Below are 21,589 nucleotides of genomic sequence, written 5' to 3' on the forward strand. Positions count from 1 at the left end.
GAAAGACTTAGAAACATGAGTTGAAGAAAAAGCATTGGATGGGAAGTTAAAGAAATAATACAAAACAACCCAAAATCGGTCAAAGATTCAGCAGATATCAACAAATCTTTAGTAATCACTGGTATAGATGAAGAAGAAATATGAAACAAAATTTCGAGAGACAAAACGGAGGTGGCAAATATAATGAGCATATTGAAGGAAGAATCTGACTCATTTCTTCTTCAATTCTGCAACATTCGCGGCCTTTCCTCAAACTTTCTCGCTGTTGAACACAACGTCTCCTCCTCTAAACCTCACGTTCGGTTTTTAACCGAAACTCATTTGTCTGAGGCAACTGACAGCAAACCCTTTTCTGTATCCTCCTACTTTCTCGATACTCATTTCAAAGCCAAAGGTAGGTGTTGTATATATGTATGCAACAACTTATCTTGCTCTCGTGTTCCTGAACTTGATTCTTCTGAATTCTCTACTCTTTGGCTTCGGCTCTCCTATCATTCTTTGACTAAATATATCTGTGCTGTTTACTTATCCCCTAATTCTACTTAGCTACTATCTAAAACTCTTTAACTGTCTTACTTGTACAATGGAAAAAATTCTATCCATTTCTCCTTTCTCGGAAATCTCCATTTTAGGAGATTTCAATATTCATCACCACCTTTGGCTCTCGTCTCCTTACACTGATCCACCTGGTGAACAAGCCAACATCTTTTTTGTCCTTAATGATCTACAGCAGCTCGTACAGCACCCTACTTGTTTCCCTGACCGCCTTGGAGAGAGCTCCAACGTACTTGACCTCTTCCTTACAACTAATTCTTCTGCTTACACTGTTAACCTGCCACGTGCCAGTGCCGTTTTAAAACGGTCTAACATAATTCTGTGGCCAGTGCCAGTGCCGTTATTAAATGGTTTAAAATAAAAAAATTCACTGTGACCGCATTTTTCAAGATTCGTGGGTAAATATTGGCAAGTATGTATGGTACTTGTTCCTCTACCATTCCCCAGGCCGTCAAGGCCATCCACTCACTCGCTCCTCCCCCCACACTCGCTCTACCTCACTCTGCCTGTGTGCCTCACGCAGTGGTGTACGTAGTGAAGGCATTTTGTAAATATTTTCATGTAAGTGTAAGTTGTAAATATTTTCTTGTAAGTGTAAGGACTATATAGTGAAGTCAAGTTGTAAATACCTTGTAAGTGACAGGACTGCATGTAATGAAGTCAGGTTACCTATCTTCAAGTAAGTGTAAGATAATGCATTCACAGTGGTAAAGACATGCAAATTGTGATGGATGTTGAAGTAATAAGTAATCAGAAAAGTGTTCTGAACATTGCTATACCTTCCCAGCATAAATACCTGCGTATACATTACATAGAAAACAGCTTTCTCTCACCTACATGGTGAACGTGAGAGAGCAGCTATACCTGTATACGAGTATGCAGGACTCAATAAAACCCATTTCCGAGCCTCAGTGAGCATTTTAATGGTGAAATTCGTTGTTTCCACATCAAAATCTATCATTTTAGTAAAAAAAAAAAAAAAGTTGAAAAATGGCCGGCACTAGGGCGACCCATAGGACTAAAAATAGCTGGCATGCAGCAGGTTAATCTTTTCTCTTCATTGGGCTCCTTATTACCTTACCTTGTCCTATTCCTCCGGTACGGCCTGTGGACCCTCCAAAGAAATGTCGACTTTGGCACTTGGGAGCAGTGGATCGGGAGGCCCTCAGGCAGTATTTCTTTGATTTTCCCTGGAATAATTATTGTTTCCATGGCTGGAAGCCATCTGAGTGTGCCATGTACATTACGGAGGTTATTTTCTCAGGCATGGAAGCATACATTCCTTTCTCATATCCTTTGACTAATGCAAGAAAGCCTTGGTTTAATCATGAAGCTGTCCGCAACAAGGAGAAGGCCTTTAAAAGGTACCAGAGCCAAGCCACCCCTGAATCACAACTCTTTTATGTTTCTGCCCGGAATTGTGTTAAGTCTGTTCTTCGCTCTGCTAAAAATAATTTCATCTGTACTTAATACTTTCAACTCTCCAACTTCTCACTCCTTCTGGCACCTTGCCAGAAACCTTTCTAAAACCTATACCTCAGCATCCTTTCCTCGTCTTTTCTACTTTGATGGCTCTGTAGCTATTTCTTCTACTGATAAAGCAGATATCTTCTTTAGACTTTCTCCTCCAATTCCACCTTAGACAGTTCCGGTGCTGTTCCTCCATCACTTCCTCCCTCTGACCTGCTCATGGCTGACATTAAAACTTCTTCAGCTGATGTATTTTCTGCCATCACTGGCCTCAATACTAACAAGGCATATGGGCCTGATGGAGTCCCTCCTGTTGTCCTCAAGAACTGTGCACCTGTGCTTACAGCCTGCCTAGGTAAACTCATTTGCTTTTGTCTTTCAACTTGTACCTTTCATTCTTGCTAGAAGTTTGCTCTCATTCAGCCAGTCCCAAAGAACGGTGACCATTCCCAACCCTCTAACTATCGTCCAATTGCTTCAACATTCAAGTCTATTCTTAACAGAAAAATTTTAAAGCATCTTTCCTATCACGACCTTCATTCTGATCATCAGTATGGGTTCCATCAGGGACACTCCACTGGCGATCTTCTCACCTACTTTTCAGACTCCTGATCATCCTCCTTTCAGGACTTTGGCGAAAGCTTTGCCATTGCACTTGTCATCTCAAAGGTTTTCAGTAGAGTCTGGCATAAATCTTTAATTTCCAAACTGTCCTCTGACAGCTTCTATCCTTCTATCTGTGCCTCCATCTACGGCTTCCTTTCTTGTCATTCTATAGCCGCTGTTGTAGATGGCCATCGTTCTTTTAGATTTATCAACAGTGGTGTTCCCCAGGGCTCTGTCCTATCACCAAGTCTTTCCATTTCACTCATCAGTGATCTTCTAAGCTGTACATCTAACCCTATCCACTCGTATGCTGATGAGTCCACCCATCACCTTTCCATTCGGTTCCCGCAATGTCCATCCCAGCAGTTACTTCAACAAACAATGGATGAGGCTATGGCACACCTAATGTCTGACTTGGCTCGTATCTCTGACTGGGGTAAAAATTATCTTGTTTTTAATGCAACAAATACTTAGTTCTTACACCTATCAACCCGACAAAATCCTCCACAGGAGTACACACTAATGTTTAATAATATCCAGCTCAATCCTGCATCATCCTTGAACATGCTTGGGGTTTCATTCACTCAGGATTTATCTTGGAAAGATCATATTACATCTCTTGTAAAATCTGCTTCCAAGAGATTAGGTGTGCTAAGCTGACTCCGTACCTTCTTTACCCCTGCACAGTTGTTGACTTTATACACGGGTTTTATTCACCTCTGTGTAGAGTACAAGTCTCATGTGTAGGGAGGCTCCCCACATACAGCTCTTCTCAATAGGGTGGAGTCAAAGTTTTTTTTGTCACATTAACTCTCCTCCTCTTACTGGCTCCCTTCAACCTCTGTCTCTTCACTGTACTGTTGCCCCTTTATCTCTTTTTCTTTCGCTACTTCCATGGCCACTGCTCCTCTGAACTGTCTGCTTGCATCCCTCCACCTCTATGATGGGCGCATTGCACCTGTCTAGCAACAAACTCTCATCCCTTTTCTGTTCAACTCTCTAATGCAAGAGTTAACTGTTACTCCCAGCCCTTCATTTATGCAACAGGTCAACTCTGGAACTGTCTCCCTTTGTCTGTATTTCCTATTTCCTATGATATCCAGTCATTCAAACGCAGTGTGTCCAGGCATCTTGAAACAAATGGATCTGGAATTGGGCTCTCTTTTGTATTGTTTTTTTTTTTTCTTGGAAGGAACTGTTTTGCAGGCTCCTAGCCTTTGGTTTCTTCTTCCTCACATTAAAAAAAAAATCAAAGGAAATCTGTGAAAAAGACATAGAGGATCACAAAAGGTTAGGGTGATATGAGAGAAATACGCCAAGGCCACTGAAAGTAACTTTGTAGGGTGTGAACACTGTGGAGGAAATAAAAAATGCAAACAGTCTCATGGAAAAAGAGGAATTTTGAAAAGTATGGATAAAAATATGCCTAACCCAAGTGGAACTGGGAACACTAAAGGAGAAGATGGAGGAAGCAGAAACAAAGAACGAGGGAAGATCAGAGGAAGAGAAAAGTAAATTTGTTTACAAAGTAATTGGACCGAAGGTGCAAAAGTGGTACATAACCAACAATGAATAAAATGGAGGGAGGCAGATGACTCAAGTTATGGCAAGTATGTAAACAAGATGATTAGGTTGATATACTCAAATGTAGATGGAATGGTGTCTAAATTATTAAAGATGGAAGACTATACCAAAGAAAAGGAACTAACTACATATTATATGCCTAACTGAAACCAAATTAACCCCAAAGATATCAAAAAATTCCCTAAACTTAGAGGAATACAATATATGGAGAAGAGACAGAAATTTAAGAAAAGAAGGAGGAATTATAATCTAAACAAAGAAAAATTTACAAGTCAACGAAATTAAAATAGATATATCCTCACAAGTAGAACTGATTGCATTGGAGATTAAAACACCTGAAGGGATATTAATTGTGGCAAATTTATATATGCCACCCAAAACAAACACTTGGGAAAAAGGAGAATATGAAGACCTGGCAGAAAGTAAAATTCAGAGTTTAAGAATATTACTGCATAGAATGGGAGAGAAATCTGAATTATATTAACCAGAGATTTCAATACAAATATAAATTGGAATACTCTAGATGTAAGAAGTCATGAAAGCTATTGGGATCAAAAGCTCCTGGATCTTGTGCAGGAGTTTTTCCTAACACAGCACGTAAAGGAAAACACCAGAAAAAAAGGACTTGATGATCCATCAGTACTAGATCTTATATTTACTGGGCAAGAAAATGATACTGACAGTACAATGTATCACCCTCCATTTGGCAAAAGCGACGATGTGGTATTAAATTGCAATTTCAGGACTGCATACGACATAGTGACCAGTAATGTGTGTTACAAAATGAGTCTAAACTACAAAAAAGGCAACTATCATGACCTGAAGAAGTACTTCACAGAAATAGATTGAGAAGAGGAGTATAGGGGACAAGATTTAAATATTATATAGAGAAAATTCTGTGATTTTTATGAAACAGGAGTCTAAAATAACATCCCTCAGCACAAAGAAACAGAAATGAAAATAAAGAAATAATTTAATACAGAATGTAAAAAAAAAAAAAAAAAAAAAAGGGACTTCCTCTGGAATAGATACAGAAGACACCAATAGTGAGAGGGCATATAACAACTATAAACAAGAAAGAAATGATTATACAAAGATAAAGAGAGAGGCTCAGAGACAGTTTAAGAAAGACATTATAAATAAAAGTAGCGATCAACCTTAGCTATGTTACAGCTACATCCGAAGCAAAATCAAAGGTAAAGATAAAATACAGTCCATTATGGATGAGGGAATCAGCTACACACAAGAGAAAGATATTTTTGAAGCACTAAATAAAAACTTCCAATCAGTAAAAAAAAAAAAAAAATGAAAGATGCTATGGAACATGCATGCCCACACATATTACCAGATAAACAAATATCAGAAAAAGAAGTAAAGGAAGAGTTAAGTAAATTATACAAAGGAAATGCATATGGTCCTGACAAAATTTCAGGTTGGGTGCTACATGAATGTGCAGAAGAGTTAAGCAGACCATTGTATTTAATATTCAAGGAATCCTTAGGTCAAGGTAAACTAACTGATATTTGGAAGAAAGCAAACATTGCACCTCTATTCAAGAAAGGGAATGAACAGAATCCACTCAACTACCGACCAGTATTACTGACCAGTGTTGTAAGATACTAGAAAAGCTTTTAAGAAAAGTTTGGGTAAACCATCTACAAGAACACAGTGTGATAACAGAAAGGCAGTTTGGTTCTGAAAAGGGAAATTCATGTGTTACTATAGTTGCGGCACACGACTCTGAGGTTGTCATTATCGTACCCTGGCAAAGTACCATTCAAAAGTGCGTCCGATTTCGTATCATATTATACACTATCTATCTATATATCTATCTATATACCTAGGCTGCTTCCCCCAAGGAAAGGGAGGTAGCCGAGACAGGACGACTCACTCTCCATTTACTCATCCATTCAAACACATTCATTCGCATCTTAGCCCCAAAGGGGAGAACGGACAGATCCTCACCGCATCACACCGCACAAGGGTCAACTGCGCAATGCAAGCAGTGACATCCACAGCAGGGCCCGACAGCAGAACTGGTTTACCCCTGCCACATCATAACAGACCCATCCCCTTACCCGCACCTGACCTGACTAGCTGATCAGACCAAATGCAGGAGAATATCCCGCTCAGGGCTGCGTCATCACTTATTCATTCACAATTTCTCTCCATTTATTTCTGTCACGCACAGCCACTCTTCCTTGCTCAACAGACATCCCTCTCGCATCCAGCGCTCTCTTCACACTGTCCATCCATCCTATTCGTGGTCTTCCTCTCAGTCTTACACCTCTCACATCAGATCTAGTTATCTTTTTCACCAATCGCTCATTATCCATTCTCTCCATATGTCCAAACCATTGCAACACCCTCTGCTCAACTCTACCAGCCATCTCCCGAACAACTCCAGTTCTCCTTCGCACTTCATCATTTCGCACTGATCCATACGCGTCACTCCACACATACTCCTCAGACATCTCATCTCCATTACATTCAAACTTTTCCTCTCTGCTACACCCATATTCCATGTTTCAGCCCCATATAACGCAGTCGGTACCACAACACCCTCATACAGCCTTCTCTTTACATCCATTCTAAGCGAACGACATTTAAACACTTTTTCATTCCTCCCAGCACCTTTCCTACTTCATTAATTCTAAACTTCACTTCTGCATCTATTCTTCCATCCACAGCAACATGTGACCCTAGATATTTAAACAATCTACCTCCTCAAGCAACTCACCATTCAAAACTATATTCATCCCCCTACCATCTATCAACCTCGTACACTTCATCACTTTACTCTTATTCTCATTTACTTTCAATTTCCTCCTTTCACACACCCTTCCAAACTCCTCTACCAACTGTCTCAATTTCTCCTCTGAATCAGTCACCAATGCAGTATCATCTGCAAACAGCAGTTGCTTCAGATTCCACTCTCCTCCATCAACATTTACCAGACTCAGACCACCTAAAACTCTTGCATTCACCTCCTTACAACACCATCCATGTAAATATTAAACAACCAAGGCGACATCACACATCCCTGTCGCAGCCCCACTCTCACGGGAAACCAATCACTCACAGCATTTCCCACTCTTACACACGCTCTACTATTTACATAAAAACTTTTCACCCCTTTTAGTAACCTACCATCAAGTCCATACAATCTTAAAACAGTCCACAAAGCCTCCCTATCAATTCTATCATACGCTTTCTCTAAATCCATAAATGCCCAAAACACATCCTTGCCTTTCGCTAAATACTTTTCACACACTTGTCTCACAGCAAACACCTGATCAACGCATCCCCTCCCTCTCCTAAAGCCACACTGCTCATCACTAATCACTCCCTCTGTACCCTCTCTAACTCTCATAATTAACACTCTACCATACACTTTACCTACAACACTCAACAGACTTATACCCCTAAAGCTAGTACATTCATACTTATCACCCTTTGCCTTTATACAACGGGACCACACAAGCACTTGCCCAGTCAATTGGCACCATACCTTTCTCAAAGCACACATTCAATAATCTTACTAACCAGTCAACAATAGTCACTCCACCACCCTTCAGGCATTCCACAGCACACCCATCCATACCTGCAGCTTTCCCTGTTTTCATCTCCTTTACTGCCTTCTCCACTTCCCTCCTTCGTGATCAAAGAATCATTCAACTCTCCCAACACATTTATTCCTTGCACCCTTCTATCTGCCACAATCTCAGCCACGTTTTCCTCCTCTACATTTAACAATCTTTCAAAATACTCTGCCCATCTCTTCCTTACTGCATCCATCTCAATTAACATCCTTCCATCCTCTGCTTTTACTCGTTCTTCCTTCCCAGACTCTCCCTTTCGCACCCTTTTCACCTCCTCCAAAAACATTTTCTTATTCTGTTGAAAATTCTCTGTCAGCCGCCTACCCCACCTCTCATCTGCTGCCACTTTAGCATCACGCACAGCCCTTCTCGCTCTATTCCTCTTTTCCTTATACCTTTCATATGACATCTCATCCTTCCTCTGCAGCCACACTTCATATGCACGTCTCTTCTCAGCCACAGCCATACTTACTTCCTCGCACCACCATTCACTTCCTTTTCTTACACCACCACCCACACGTCTCACACCACACACCTCTTCTGCATGCTCCACCACAGCACTCTTAAACAACTGCCATTCCTCCTCCACACTGCCATTTTCCCGATCTTTCACTGCGTTCCACTCATCTTTCAATTTCTCCTGATACTCTATCTTTTTCTCTCTTGTATCCAACTCACTCACTTTCAAAACCCTCCTGCCACACCTAACCCTCCTAGCTCTCACCCATCTCTTACCTACTCTTAACTTTCCCTCCACCAGGTAGTGGTCAGACATACCTCCACCCTCCCCTCTCAGAACTCTCACATCCAACAATCTTCCTATTACATTCCTAGACACAACCACATAGTCCATCAAGGCTCTATCAACAACCCTTCCACCCTCCTGTCTCACCCATGTATACTTATAAATATCTTTCTTCTCAAACAGCGTATTCCCAATCACCATCTCTCGCTCAACACACATCGCTATCATTCGTTCCCCATTTTCATTTCTTCCAGGCACACCATGCATACCAACTACGCCTTCAACTGCTACATTTCCCACTCTAGCATTCAGATCTCCCATCATTACCACATTCACATTCGCTCCAAAACTCTGCAGACACTCATCAACATCATTCCAGAAAGACTCCTCTCTTGTTCATCCCTTTCACTACCAGGCCCATATGCACTCACAAACACCCACAACTCATGTTCAAATTTCGCTTTCACCCACATCAGTCTCGATGACACCTCCTTCCATTCAATCACACACTGCTGCACTTCCGGACTCACTAACAAGGCCACACCTTTCTCTTGCCCTTCCACTAAAAACACCTGACAATCTTCCATTCACACATCCAAACATATATTCCCCCTTCCCTTTCATCTTCGTTTCACTCAAAGCTAACACATCCAACTTTCTTCTCACAAACATTCTCCCAATCTCCTCCCTTTTAGCCTCAATTGTACTACATCCACGCACATTCATAGACCCAATCTTCAGGGTACGGGGATAACTCCATCCCCCGTCCCTTTCTCTGGCCTGTCTCTTTTTAGGAACTAAAAAAACAGAGGAGGGGGTCCCTAGTCCCCTCACCCCGCCCCTTTTAGTCGCCTTTTACGACACGCAGGGAATACGGTGGCAGTATTCTTCTTAACACAACCCGGCCGCAGGGTAGTAGCACCACCCCATAGTGCGGCCAGGTTGTGTTATACACGAAGTCAGACGAACTTTTGAATGGTAGGTTGCCAGGGCACGATAATAACAACTCAGAGTCACGCGCCGCGACTATAATCTATTAAGCTACTATGATAGAGTTACAGAAACATTACAGAAAAGAGACGGATGGGTGGACAGTATCTATTTAACTTTCAAGAAAGCATTTGACAGAGTACCGCGCCAAAGACTTTTGTGGAAACTGTACCATCAAGGAGGTATCCAAGGCAACCTGTAGTGTTGGATGTAGGATTTTCTCAGAAAAAGGGAAATGAGAACAGTACTAAAGGGAAATTATCATGGAAGGAAGTGACTAGCGGAGTTCCACAGGGCTCAGTGCTGGCAACAATTATGTTTTTAGTACTGTATATATATGTAAATGACATAGACAGTAACATTAGAAATGGAAGCTATCTGTTTGTGGATGATGCAAAAATACAAAGGAAAATTACTAATGCAGATTCTTGCAAAGAGCTACAAGAATTAAATAAGCTTCATGGATGGAGCAATAAATGGCAAATGGAATTTAATTTGGACAAGTGTCATGCAGTTAAGTTAGGTAAGAGTGAGAAAAGACCAGATTGGGATTATAAGTTAGGAAGATCAACCCTACACATATCGGAAAGGAAGAAGGACCTGGGAGTGATTATCAATAACAGACTATCTCTGGCTGACCACATCAGTGAAAAGGCATGTAACATGTATACACTACTTCGTATTATGAGGATACCATTCACATATATAAATGCAGACATGCTGAGAGAGATAATAACATCAATCACTAGACCAACCCTGGAGTATGCATCAGTAGTCTGGAATCCTCATCTCAAAAAACACATAGATAAGATTGAAAAAGTACAAAAGGCAGCTACAAGAAGGGTACCAAGCTTAAGGGATCTAAGCTACGAAGAAAGTCTAGAAAAACTGAATCTACCAACACTATGGGAGAGAAAGAAAAGAGGAGACATGATTATGCCTTCTAAATGCATCTCAAGGAAAGAGAAAATAGACATAAATGAATATATAATCTATGGAGAAGCATCAGCAATAGGAACTGCAAAAAGCTACATAAAAGGAGAGGCGATAAAGACGTTAGGAAATTCAGTTTACCAAATAGCGCAATTGATCAGTGGAATGCATTACCGAATGAAATAGTGTGTGCCAAAACTATTCATAAATTTAAGGATACGTATGATAAAAATAGTTTAATACACGGAACAGTACGAGCTTGACTCGTTCCTGTAAAGATACAAATAGGTAAGAACAATTGGGTAAGAACACACACACACATACATGTGTTCACACACACACACACACACATACATGTGTTCACACACACACACACACACACACACATACACACCGAGTGGACGTCATCGAGATCGGGTGTGTGCAGCCGAACTCTGCTGCTTTCTTACCTCATGTATCAGAAAATGAGTGAAACTCGGTACTAAGCAAAAACAGAGATGATTTAATATTGTAGGGCAAGTATAAGCAAAAGTGTGAAGTCCAAAGGAAGTTCATATCAAATAATTATAATCAGAGGTCTAAGGAATTCGCCGAATGGTAGACAGGCAGGCGTCAAGGGTGTCAACACCACATACATACGAGTAGCAGGGAGATGCCAGAATGTAAGTAGAAATTATCTTTTTGTAAGATGGCCTACTTTCAAGAAGTGACTCTAAGTAAGAGGAGGGACAAAGGTAGGAAACAGAATGATGACTACCCAGACCTGGTTGAAATGGATTCTTTATATGGTGGAGAAAGTGAATAATCTGGAAAAAAAAATTCAAACTGGAAATGGATGCAGTAAGAAAGGAACTGAACCTACAAAGGGGAAAAAATGATGAATTAGCAGAGGAATTAAACAGGAAAGCAGAGGTGGGCAAGCGGTACCTGTAAATTACCAGCGGTAGCGATAGAAGCGCTAGTTGAAAACAGAATCAGCGGTAGTGGTAGCGTTACAACTTTTGAAAAGTAGCTGTGGTAGCGATATCGGTACTTCCTAGCGGTACTTTTTTATTAACTATTTGAGTCTTCCCTTAACCAAACCTATACAGAAATCTTGGTATGAGAATAGTTGGGACTTAAAGGTTTAAATAAAAACATTTAAAAAGTATTGCATATTATATTATAAAACATGTCACTCTCCAGTGCACCATTTTCCACATATTCCTGTTTACAACCTTTGAACTTCTGTATTATTGTTTAGTTTCTACCAGAATACAAGCATTTCGAAGTGATCATTGCTCAGTCCAGCTTGTTTTGGTTTAAGGACGGCCTGTCTCATCGAGAACAATCTTTCTATTGCAGCACTGGAGGGGAACGGCGTGTTGAACATAATGAACAAATCCAACAGTGCTTTGCATGGGAACATGCAGTTGTTTATGTCTTTCTCTGGCCTCTCTTCCAGGAAACTTCTCACAAAATTCCCAGTCTCCTTGCCTTACTTTCCGCTGTCGTACAGTGCTTTGAAAATTAAATAGTCTTCCACCTTGACCTAGTCCTCTTCAGACTGTTCTGCTTCGAGCTCCCTGCTACAGGTACTCTGCATGTCATCTTCATCGCTACTGGCTTTCTCCAACAAGCTGACTAATTAGTTTCTTACTCTCCTCTTCATTTTTTCCACACTCAGTGTCATCGATAAGCCACTCCGACCAAAACGCCAGTTTGAACTTAGGGTTAAGGGCAGTGGTCAGCAGGCACTCCATGTCATCGAACAAGTGGCTGAACCTACTCAGGCAATATATGAAGACTAGATTTAGATTAATGTAATATGCGCTCTCTTATTAATTATTCGAAAAAGTATTTTATATGAAAATCCATATTATAATCGACTCTTTATAGATGACTACTCTAGAAAATATATATCCTAGCAGTCTATACCTAAACAATGCCGGGTAACCCTGCTATTATATAATTTTTGTTCAGCAATTCGTCGATCATGGGAGACATCCATCAAAGTTCACTGTCGCTTTTGGACACTTATTCTAAAAGTTGCACATTCTCACCAAAAAGTACTGATTACCACTGCCGGTAAGAAAATGGCTAAAAAAGTATCGGTGGTACCAGTAACAGCACTAAACACAGAAAGTACTGCCGGCATCGATAGCAGCACTAAAGAAGCACTGCCGGTAGTACCGACCATACTTGTACCGGCAGTACTGCCCACCTCTGATGAAGAGACACAGCAGTATGTGAGCTGACAGCTGAGTTGAACACTCTGAAGATGAAAACCAGTGAAGAGAAAAATACAGTAGTCAGCCAGGAAACAGTAATGGGGGGGGGGTCCAAAACGATTAAGACATAATTAAACAAGCAGGTAGTCTGATAGAACAAAGTAGTGATATTGATGAGAAGATAAATCGGGCAACTGAAATCATGAAAAATTGCACAGAGGCAGTGCGAAGTACATGGACAAAAGTAGTAAAAGTGAAGCAAAATTTAGAAAATAAGGTTAAAACTAAAAGCATAACAAGAGATGTGAAAGAAATCAGAAGAAACAACCAAGAGTTGATAAAAGAAACAGCAGAAATTAACAAATCTATAATAATCATCGGTAAAGATGAAGAAGAAATATGGAACAGAATCTCTAGAGACAAAAAGGAGATGGTAAATATAATACAGAATGAAGTATCAGAGGACATCTGCAAGAAGGATGTAAAGGAATTTACAAAGCTAGGGAAATATGACAAAAATAAGTCAATGCCCTTGCAAGTAGCCTTCCAAAGTGTGAACACTGTAGAAGAAGTAATAAAAAATGCTAACAAGCTTATGTAATCAGAGGAATTCAAAGATGTATGGATAAAAAGATGCCAAACTGAGGAGGAATGGGGATTACCAAAGGAAAAGAGGGAAGAAGCAAAAAGAAAGAATGATGAAAAATGAGATGAAGAGAGAAGTAATGTTTTTTTACAAAGTAATAGGGTTGCAAGTGAGAAAATGACAGCAAGGACTAAAAAAAAAGTAGGGTACAATAGACTCAACCAGTGTCAAATATGTAAACAAAATGACTAAGCTGATGTACTCAAATGTAGATAGAATGGTATCCAAATAATCTGCGATAAAAGACTATGCCAAAGTAAAGGAACCTCATATTATTTGTGTAATGGAAACAATATTAACCAGAAGGATATCCAATGACTCCTTAAACTTTGATGAATACAATATTTGGAGAAGAGATAGAAATGTAAAAGAAAAAAGAGGAGGAGTTACGATATTAACAAGGAAAAATCTCCAAGTCAAAAGAGATAGAACTAGACATTCCCTCACAAATTTTAATTAATTGCAACAGAGATTAGCACACCTGAAGGGAAAATAACTGCAGCAAATTTATATATGCCACCCAAGGCAAGCACATAGGTTTGAGGTGAATATGGAGACCTGGTAGAAAGTACAGTACAAAATTTGAGAACCCTACTGTAGAGAATGGAAGAAAAATCTGAAAGAATTTTACTCACTGGAGATTCAACACAAATATAATTGGAACACTCTAGATGTAAGAAGCTATGAATGCCATAAATATTAAAGGTCCTGGATCTTAAACAGGAGTTTTTCCAAATGCAACATATAAGGAAAACACCAGAAAAAGAGGACCAGAAGATCCCTCATTATTAGATCCCATATTTACTAGGCAAGAAAATGATACTGACAATACAAATTATCATCCTCCTTTCGGCAAAAGCGGCCCTGCAGTATTACATTGCAATTTCAGGATAGTATATGATATAGTTAGCGATAATGAAAATTACAAAAAGATGCTAAACTATAAAAAGGGCAACAATCGTGTTATAAAGAAGTACTTTATAGACATATCTTGGGAAGAGAAGCTAAAAGGACACGATATAACTGTTACATGTGAAAAATTCTCTGAAATTCACGAAACAGGAGTCCAAAATAACATCCCACAGCACAAGGAAATGTTAATAAGGATTTTAAAAAAAATTAATATTGAATGTAAAAAGGCAAAAGAGAAAGGAGATTTGCTTTGGATCAGATACAACGACATAAGAGTGAGAGAGCATATAACAAATACAAGCAGGCCAGAAATGATAATACAAGGATAGGGAGAGAAGCGCAAAGGCAGTTTGAAGAAGACGCTATAAACAAAAGTCCTGATCGGCCATAGTTGTTTTACAGCTACATACGAAGCAAAACTAAAGCCAAGGATAAAATACATATCATCACGGATGAGGGGAAAATCTATATCAATGAAGATGTTTGTGAAGCACTAAACAAAAAAATCCAATCACTCCCTCAAGTGAGATAACTGAAAACGGGCAAGCATGCCCACCAATATTAACAAGTATAAGTATATTGGAACAAGAAGTTCAGAAAGAGATGAGTAAATTAAGCAAAGGAAAAGCTAATTGTCCCGATGAGATTTCAAGTTGAGTGTTACATGAGTGTGCAGAAGAGTTAAGCAGACCAGTACATTTAATATTCAAGGAAACCTTAGACAAGGTAAACTACCTAATATCTGGAAGAAAGCAAACATTGCTCCCCTCTTCAAGAAAGAAAACAGACAAAATCCACTTAACTACCAACCAGTGTCACTGACCAGCGTCATAAGTAAGATATTAGAAAAGCTGATACAGAAAATTTAAGTAAATCATGTGGAAAAACACAATATGATAACAGAAAGACAGCTTGGTTTTAAAAAGGGAAAATCATGTGTTATCAGTTTATTAAGCTTCTATGATACAATTGCAGAAACACTACAGAAAAGAGATGGCTAGGTATGCAGCATTTCAAGAAGGAGTTTGACAGAGTTCCACACCAAAGACTTCTGTGGAAACAGTATGATCAAGGAGGAATCCAAGGTACTGTAATCTGGGGTGATTAGGGACGGTTTTTATTATATCCTTTTGATAACTCCCTCAATAATTTCTTTATTCGAAAGAGGTGACTGTGACTGTCATGTTTTGGCCAATCACATGTTCCCTTCATTAGGGGAATAATATGTATTTTTTTTTTACTAATGATTAAATCTATTTTTCTTTTCTTTTAAACTAACTGTTCTTTATCACCCCATTCGTGGGGTGATAAGGAACAGTCAGCTATTATGATCTCTGTACCCTATCTGCATTTCACAGAGGTTTTCAGGGACACGCATTTCCAATTTAAAAAATGAATGACACTAAAAAGCATGAAAACTTTAATAGTGTACAACTTAGATACCGTACATTCCACAGGGGTGTCTACGGGCATACGTTGTGCTTTAAAAAAGAAAGACACTGAAAATCATTTCTTCAAACAAATTTAAATGACACTAAAAACATAAAAACTTTAATAGCTTACAACTTAAGTACAGTCTATAGGGATCTCTAGGCAACACGTTGTGCCTTTTAAAAAGAATGACACTGACAATCATGTCTTCAAACAAATATCCAAGACCCATCTTTCTTTCAGTTCTGGCACTGCAAATACTCCTCGTTTGAGTTTTTTGGGGGCCGCAGTTTTCTTATTTATGTCCTCCATCCAGTAGAACATCCTGTCCTCTATCTTGAGCCATTTCCAATTTACCCCGCTATTTTCCATAGATCGTATTTCACATCCATATGTCTGTTCAGTACACTTTTGGGGATCTTAAATTTCACTACTACCTTTCTGAATTACGTTCCTTTCTTTACTGCTGCCAGGGCTTTCGTGATGTCTTCTTCATCATGCTGCTTACGCATCTTGACACCTTGTTTGGGTTTGTAGGTGCGTGGCATTATATCCTTAATCACCTCGCACAACAATTAACATTTCCCTAAAAATGAAAAACATTTGTTCCTAAACACTGTAATTATCATTAAGCTACCATCACCACCACAGCTACCATCACCACACAGCTACCATCACCGCCACAGCTACCATCACCACACAGCTACCATCATCACCACAGCTACAATCACGGCCACAGCTACCATCACCGCCACAGCACCCATCACCACACAGCTACCATCATCACCACAGCTACAATCACGGCCACAGCTACCATCACCACCATAGCACCCATCACCGCCACAGCACTCAACACCACCACAGCTACCACCACCAGACAGCATCCATCACCACACAGCTACCATCACCACCACAGCTACTATCACCACACAGCTACCATCACCACACAGTTACAATCACCACCACAGCACCCATCACCACACAGCTACCATCACCACCACAGCTACCATCACCACCACAGCTACCATCACCACACAGCTACCATCACCACCACAGCTATCATCACCACCACAGCACCCATCACCACCACAGCATCCATCACCACCACAGCACCCATCACCACCACAGCTACCATCACCACACAGCTATCATCACCGCCACAGCACCCATCACCGCCACAGCACCCATCACCGCCACAGCACCCATCACCACACAGCTACCATCACCATACAGCTACCATCACCGCCACAGCACCCATCACCACCACAGCACCCATCACCACCACAGCTACCATCACCACCACAGCTACCATCATCACCACAGCTCCCATCATCACACAGCTCCCATCACCACACAGCTCCCATCACCACCACAGCTCCCATCACCACACAGCTGCCATCACCACCACAGCACCCATCACCACCAGAGCTACCATCACCACACAGCTGCCATCACCACCACAGCACCCATCACCACACAGCTACCATCACCGCCACAGCACCCATCACCGCCACAGCACCCATCACCACACAGCTACCATCACCACACAGCTACCATCACCACACAGCTACCATCACCACCACAGCACCCATCACCACACAGCTACCATCACCACACAGCTACCATCACCACCACAGCTACCATCACCACACAGCTACCATAACCATACAGCTACCATCACCACACAGCACCCATCACCACCACAGCTACCATCACCACACAGCTCCCATCACCACCACAGCTACCATCACCACACAGCTCCCATCACCACCACAGCTCCCATCACCACACAGCTACCATCACCACACAGCTCCCATCACCACCACAGCACCCATCACCACACAGCTACCATCACCGCCACAGCACCCATCACCGCCACAGCACCCATCACCGCCACAGCACCCATCACCACACAGCTACCATCATCACCACAGCTACCATCACCACACAGCTACCATTACCACCACAGCACCCATCACCACACAGCAACCATTACCACACAGCTACCATCACCACACAGCTACCATCACCACACAGCTACCATCACCACCACAGCACCCATCACCACACAGCTACCATAACCATACAGCTACCATCACCACTCAGAACCCATCACCACCACAGCTACCATCACCACACAGCACCCATCACCACCACAGCACCCACCACAAACCACAGCTACCATCACCACCACAGCACCCATCACAAACCACAGCTACCATCACCACACAGCTACCGTCACCACCACAGCACCCATCACCACACAGCTACCATAACCACACAGCACCCATCACCACACAGGTACCATCACCACACAGCACCCATCACCACACAGCTACCATCACTACCACAGCACCCATCACCACCACAGCACCCATCACCACCACAGCACCCATCACCACACAGCTACCATCACCACACAGCTACCATCACCACCACAGCACCCATCACCACACAGCTACCATCACCACCACAGCTACCATCACCACACAGCTACCATCACCACACAGCTACCATCACCACACAGCTACCATCACCACACAGCTACCATCACCACACAGCTACCATCACCACCACAGCACCCATCACCACCACAGCTACCATCACTACTACAGCTACCATCACCACACAGGTACCATCACCACACAGCTACCATCACCACACAGCTACCAATACCGCCACAGCACCCATCACCACCACAGCACCCATCACCACACAGCTACCATCACCGCCACAGCACCCATCACCACCACAGCACCCATCACCACACAGCTACCATCACCACCACAGCACCCATCACCACACAGCTGCCATCACCGCCACAGCACCCATCACCACACAGCTACCATCACCACCACAGCACCCATCACCACCACAGCTATCGCCACGACCACCACCACCACAGCTACCACCACCATCATCATCATAATCACAGCTACCACCACCACTACCACCACTCTCTTCATCATCCTCGTCATCACAGTTACCACCACCACAACTACCTCTCCATCGCAACTACCACCTCCACCACAATCATCACAGCCACCACCACAGCTATCGCCATTTTCTGCTGAATAAAACTGTCTATTCGTAGCATCGATGATGTAAAGACATCGGAGTATAGATGCACAATTCTCTCTCTCTCTCTCTCTCTCTCTCTCTCTCTCTCTCTGTGCAGAGGTATGAAAAACTCTTCGGAAATGCCTCGCCACCTTTAACGTGTGCATATTTTAACACCAATTGGGACCATTGTTACGAGCTAAAACACCCCTTCATAATATATCAATCGACATGAAATTAAAAATCGCCCATCTGGGACTCAGTTTCAACCGTCTTGCCAAGTTTCATAAAAATACTTTTTCCAGTTTTCACTGCACCCCACACACACACACACACACACACACACACACACAAACTTCTAGGATTATAGTATATTAGATGCCCATATGTTCTTTACATAAGTGCTATGAGAGAGAGAGAGAGAGAGAGAGAGAGAGAGAGAGAGAGAGAGAGAGAGAGAGAGAGATGTTACTGCGTTCCATTTACCACGAAGGCTCAAAGTTATTAAGTAATGTTCCAATTTCGTGTAGATTGCTAGGAATAATTATTTAATAACGCCTTAATATATGATAAAGCTAAATATATAAGTTAAGAAAACCAGATAACCGATTAATTAAATCAGTATATGCATGAGATTTAAAAAGATATCCACTTATGACAAGGTTTGCAAACTTATGGGTTTCCCTGGGAGTCGACAGAATGGCCATACCTCACAGGCTATGATGAAGTGACTTGGGAAATGAAGCAGCTAAAGAATCATTAATACATTCTACGTTCCTCTCAACCGTCAAAAGATACTGAGGTAGGTTGGCAATGATAAGGATCATTTGAAGCCCATAACGGAATAAACAGGTTGTGAACTGGCATATAAAAACCCTAACTAATGATTTTATATTATGTCATGCAGGTGTGAGTGTTGTTGCCGCTGCTGTAGGGCAAGATGGTGTTCCCCGGGATCGTAAGAAAGGTCAACAAGAGTCTTCCCGCCCTCCTTCAGGTGCTGGCAGTCATCTGCTTCATACACTACATCACACAAGTGAGAACAAAGAAAATGATAAACTAGTAAACAATAACAGATTACTTAATATGCTCCAAAATTTGTTACCTGCATCGCAAAACTGGAAGTAAATTAGCGGTACAAGGTTACTTTTTCTATGTTTGAGAAAACACTGATTCACGCCTTCATCATGTCTTTGCTGTTCAGAATATAACGTCTGTCTTCACTTAGTGTTCTGTCTCCACTTTGCCGGACTACAGCAGCATACCAGTCCATCCTGGCCACCCCTTTCTGTTTTGCCTTATCTTTCTACTCCTTTCATCGGACTGATAAGAAAAACTGTGAGGTTGAAAGGTGTCTGGGATTTTCTGAGGTATTTTTGATGTACCAGGCCAGATATGAACATTCGACCTTTGGTTTTGTCCATGTGTCATTCAGTGTAAATAATATCAATTATTATTATTATTATTATTATTATTATTATTTTATTATTATTATTATTATCATTATTAAATTATCATAAAAACCACCAATCTAGGTCTCTCTGAAAGCCCCAGAGGGCCACAGGCATAGAAGAGCCCGAGGTAGTCTACCATGAAACAGATTTTATATATATATATATATATATATATATATATATATATATATATATATATATATATATATCTTCATCAGCCGTTTCAGTATCCACTGCAGGACAGGCCTATCCCGACTAAAGTCGGGACGATACAGCCAATGTATCTCTACCAAGTGGCTTAGGCTGTCTTGTAGAGATTGTATGTATGGTGCTATGTACTTGTAAGTGTGACTGGAATGTTGGAGTGGCCTTGGATGTGTGTGTAGTCTGTGAACCAAGTGTAATCGGCCCGTGCAAGCCGACTGGGTGCATGCATAATTTATAGTATGCTACACTGGCTCAACCACAGCACCCCTTATGTCCACCAAAACAGTACGTGGCTGGTTGAACACTCCCAAAGTTTATTACCCTAGTGGGATGGAACCCTGGTTCTCCCATGTACAAAAACGCTCCCTCTACCAATGTACCACAGAGGTCTGTCTTCCGCCAAAAAGGATTATGATTTTTCTCCTTATAGCTAGAAACTGGGATGCCTTCTGCTCTTCTTTTATTATTCTTTTTTGTCAGTAGCACTTTCCAAGGGGAATGTGGTGATATTTCTAACAGTTTTTGCGTGATGCTACGCACAAAATTCGTATTACATACATGCAGACGTACAGAGAGATGATGATACACGAGTTTAGGTTTATAGAATTATATATAAGCATGTATGCGTTGTTTTGACCTGCCCTTCTTAGCCATGTTTACAGGTATTCCGGCATGACACAGGCACATGACTGGCATCCGATTTCGGACTTTATTTTATTTTAGGATTAAAGCACACGCCAAAGTTTTTTTTTTTTTTTTTTTTTTAACAGGCATTACTTTTGGACTTAGCTGATATCTCTTACCCTTTTTGTGTGCTGCTCCCCACAAAGTTTGCATTACAGATAGATAGGTGGATGGAAATGGATACGCGAACTTGAGATTATGGCATTCGATTAAATAATTACGTATGTAATGCTTTACTCTGCTGCCCTGTGTCATATCTACGCTGTTCTGGCACGACGTTGGTATGCTGTAGATTTTTTTTTTTTTTATACCACACTCAAAGGATCCTTAGCAACGTTTCGTTTTGGAGTTTGTTGATACCCCATATGTTGTTTTTACCTCCGCCAGCGAAGGTCGAGGAGGTTATGTATTCATCTACATTTGCTGCTTACCAGAATCGAGAGATTCGGCATGCATGTTGGTCAGTTCCGTATGTTTATCTGTCTGTTTGTTTGTTTGTT

General features: G+C 41.3%; 1 protein-coding gene across 1 annotated transcript in view; it reads left to right on the forward strand.

Annotated features, from left to right (window-relative positions):
• The first annotated feature begins 19,684 nt into the window (after positions 1–19,684).
• Positions 19,685–21,589, forward strand: part of LOC145415034 (carbohydrate sulfotransferase 10-like) — a 68,887-nt gene continuing 66,982 nt past the window's right edge. Inside the window, exon 1 of the mRNA XM_080284452.1 lies at positions 19,685–19,780. Coding sequence (XP_080140578.1) covers positions 19,685–19,780 — 96 coding nt within the window. The remainder of the gene's footprint in view (positions 19,781–21,589) is intronic.

The sequence above is a fragment of the Coenobita brevimanus genome, chromosome 101 (genome assembly GCF_032717465.1).
Source record: "Coenobita brevimanus isolate Jiangsu-jjx chromosome 101, ASM3271746v2, whole genome shotgun sequence".
Taxonomy (NCBI): domain Eukaryota; kingdom Metazoa; phylum Arthropoda; class Malacostraca; order Decapoda; family Coenobitidae; genus Coenobita; species Coenobita brevimanus.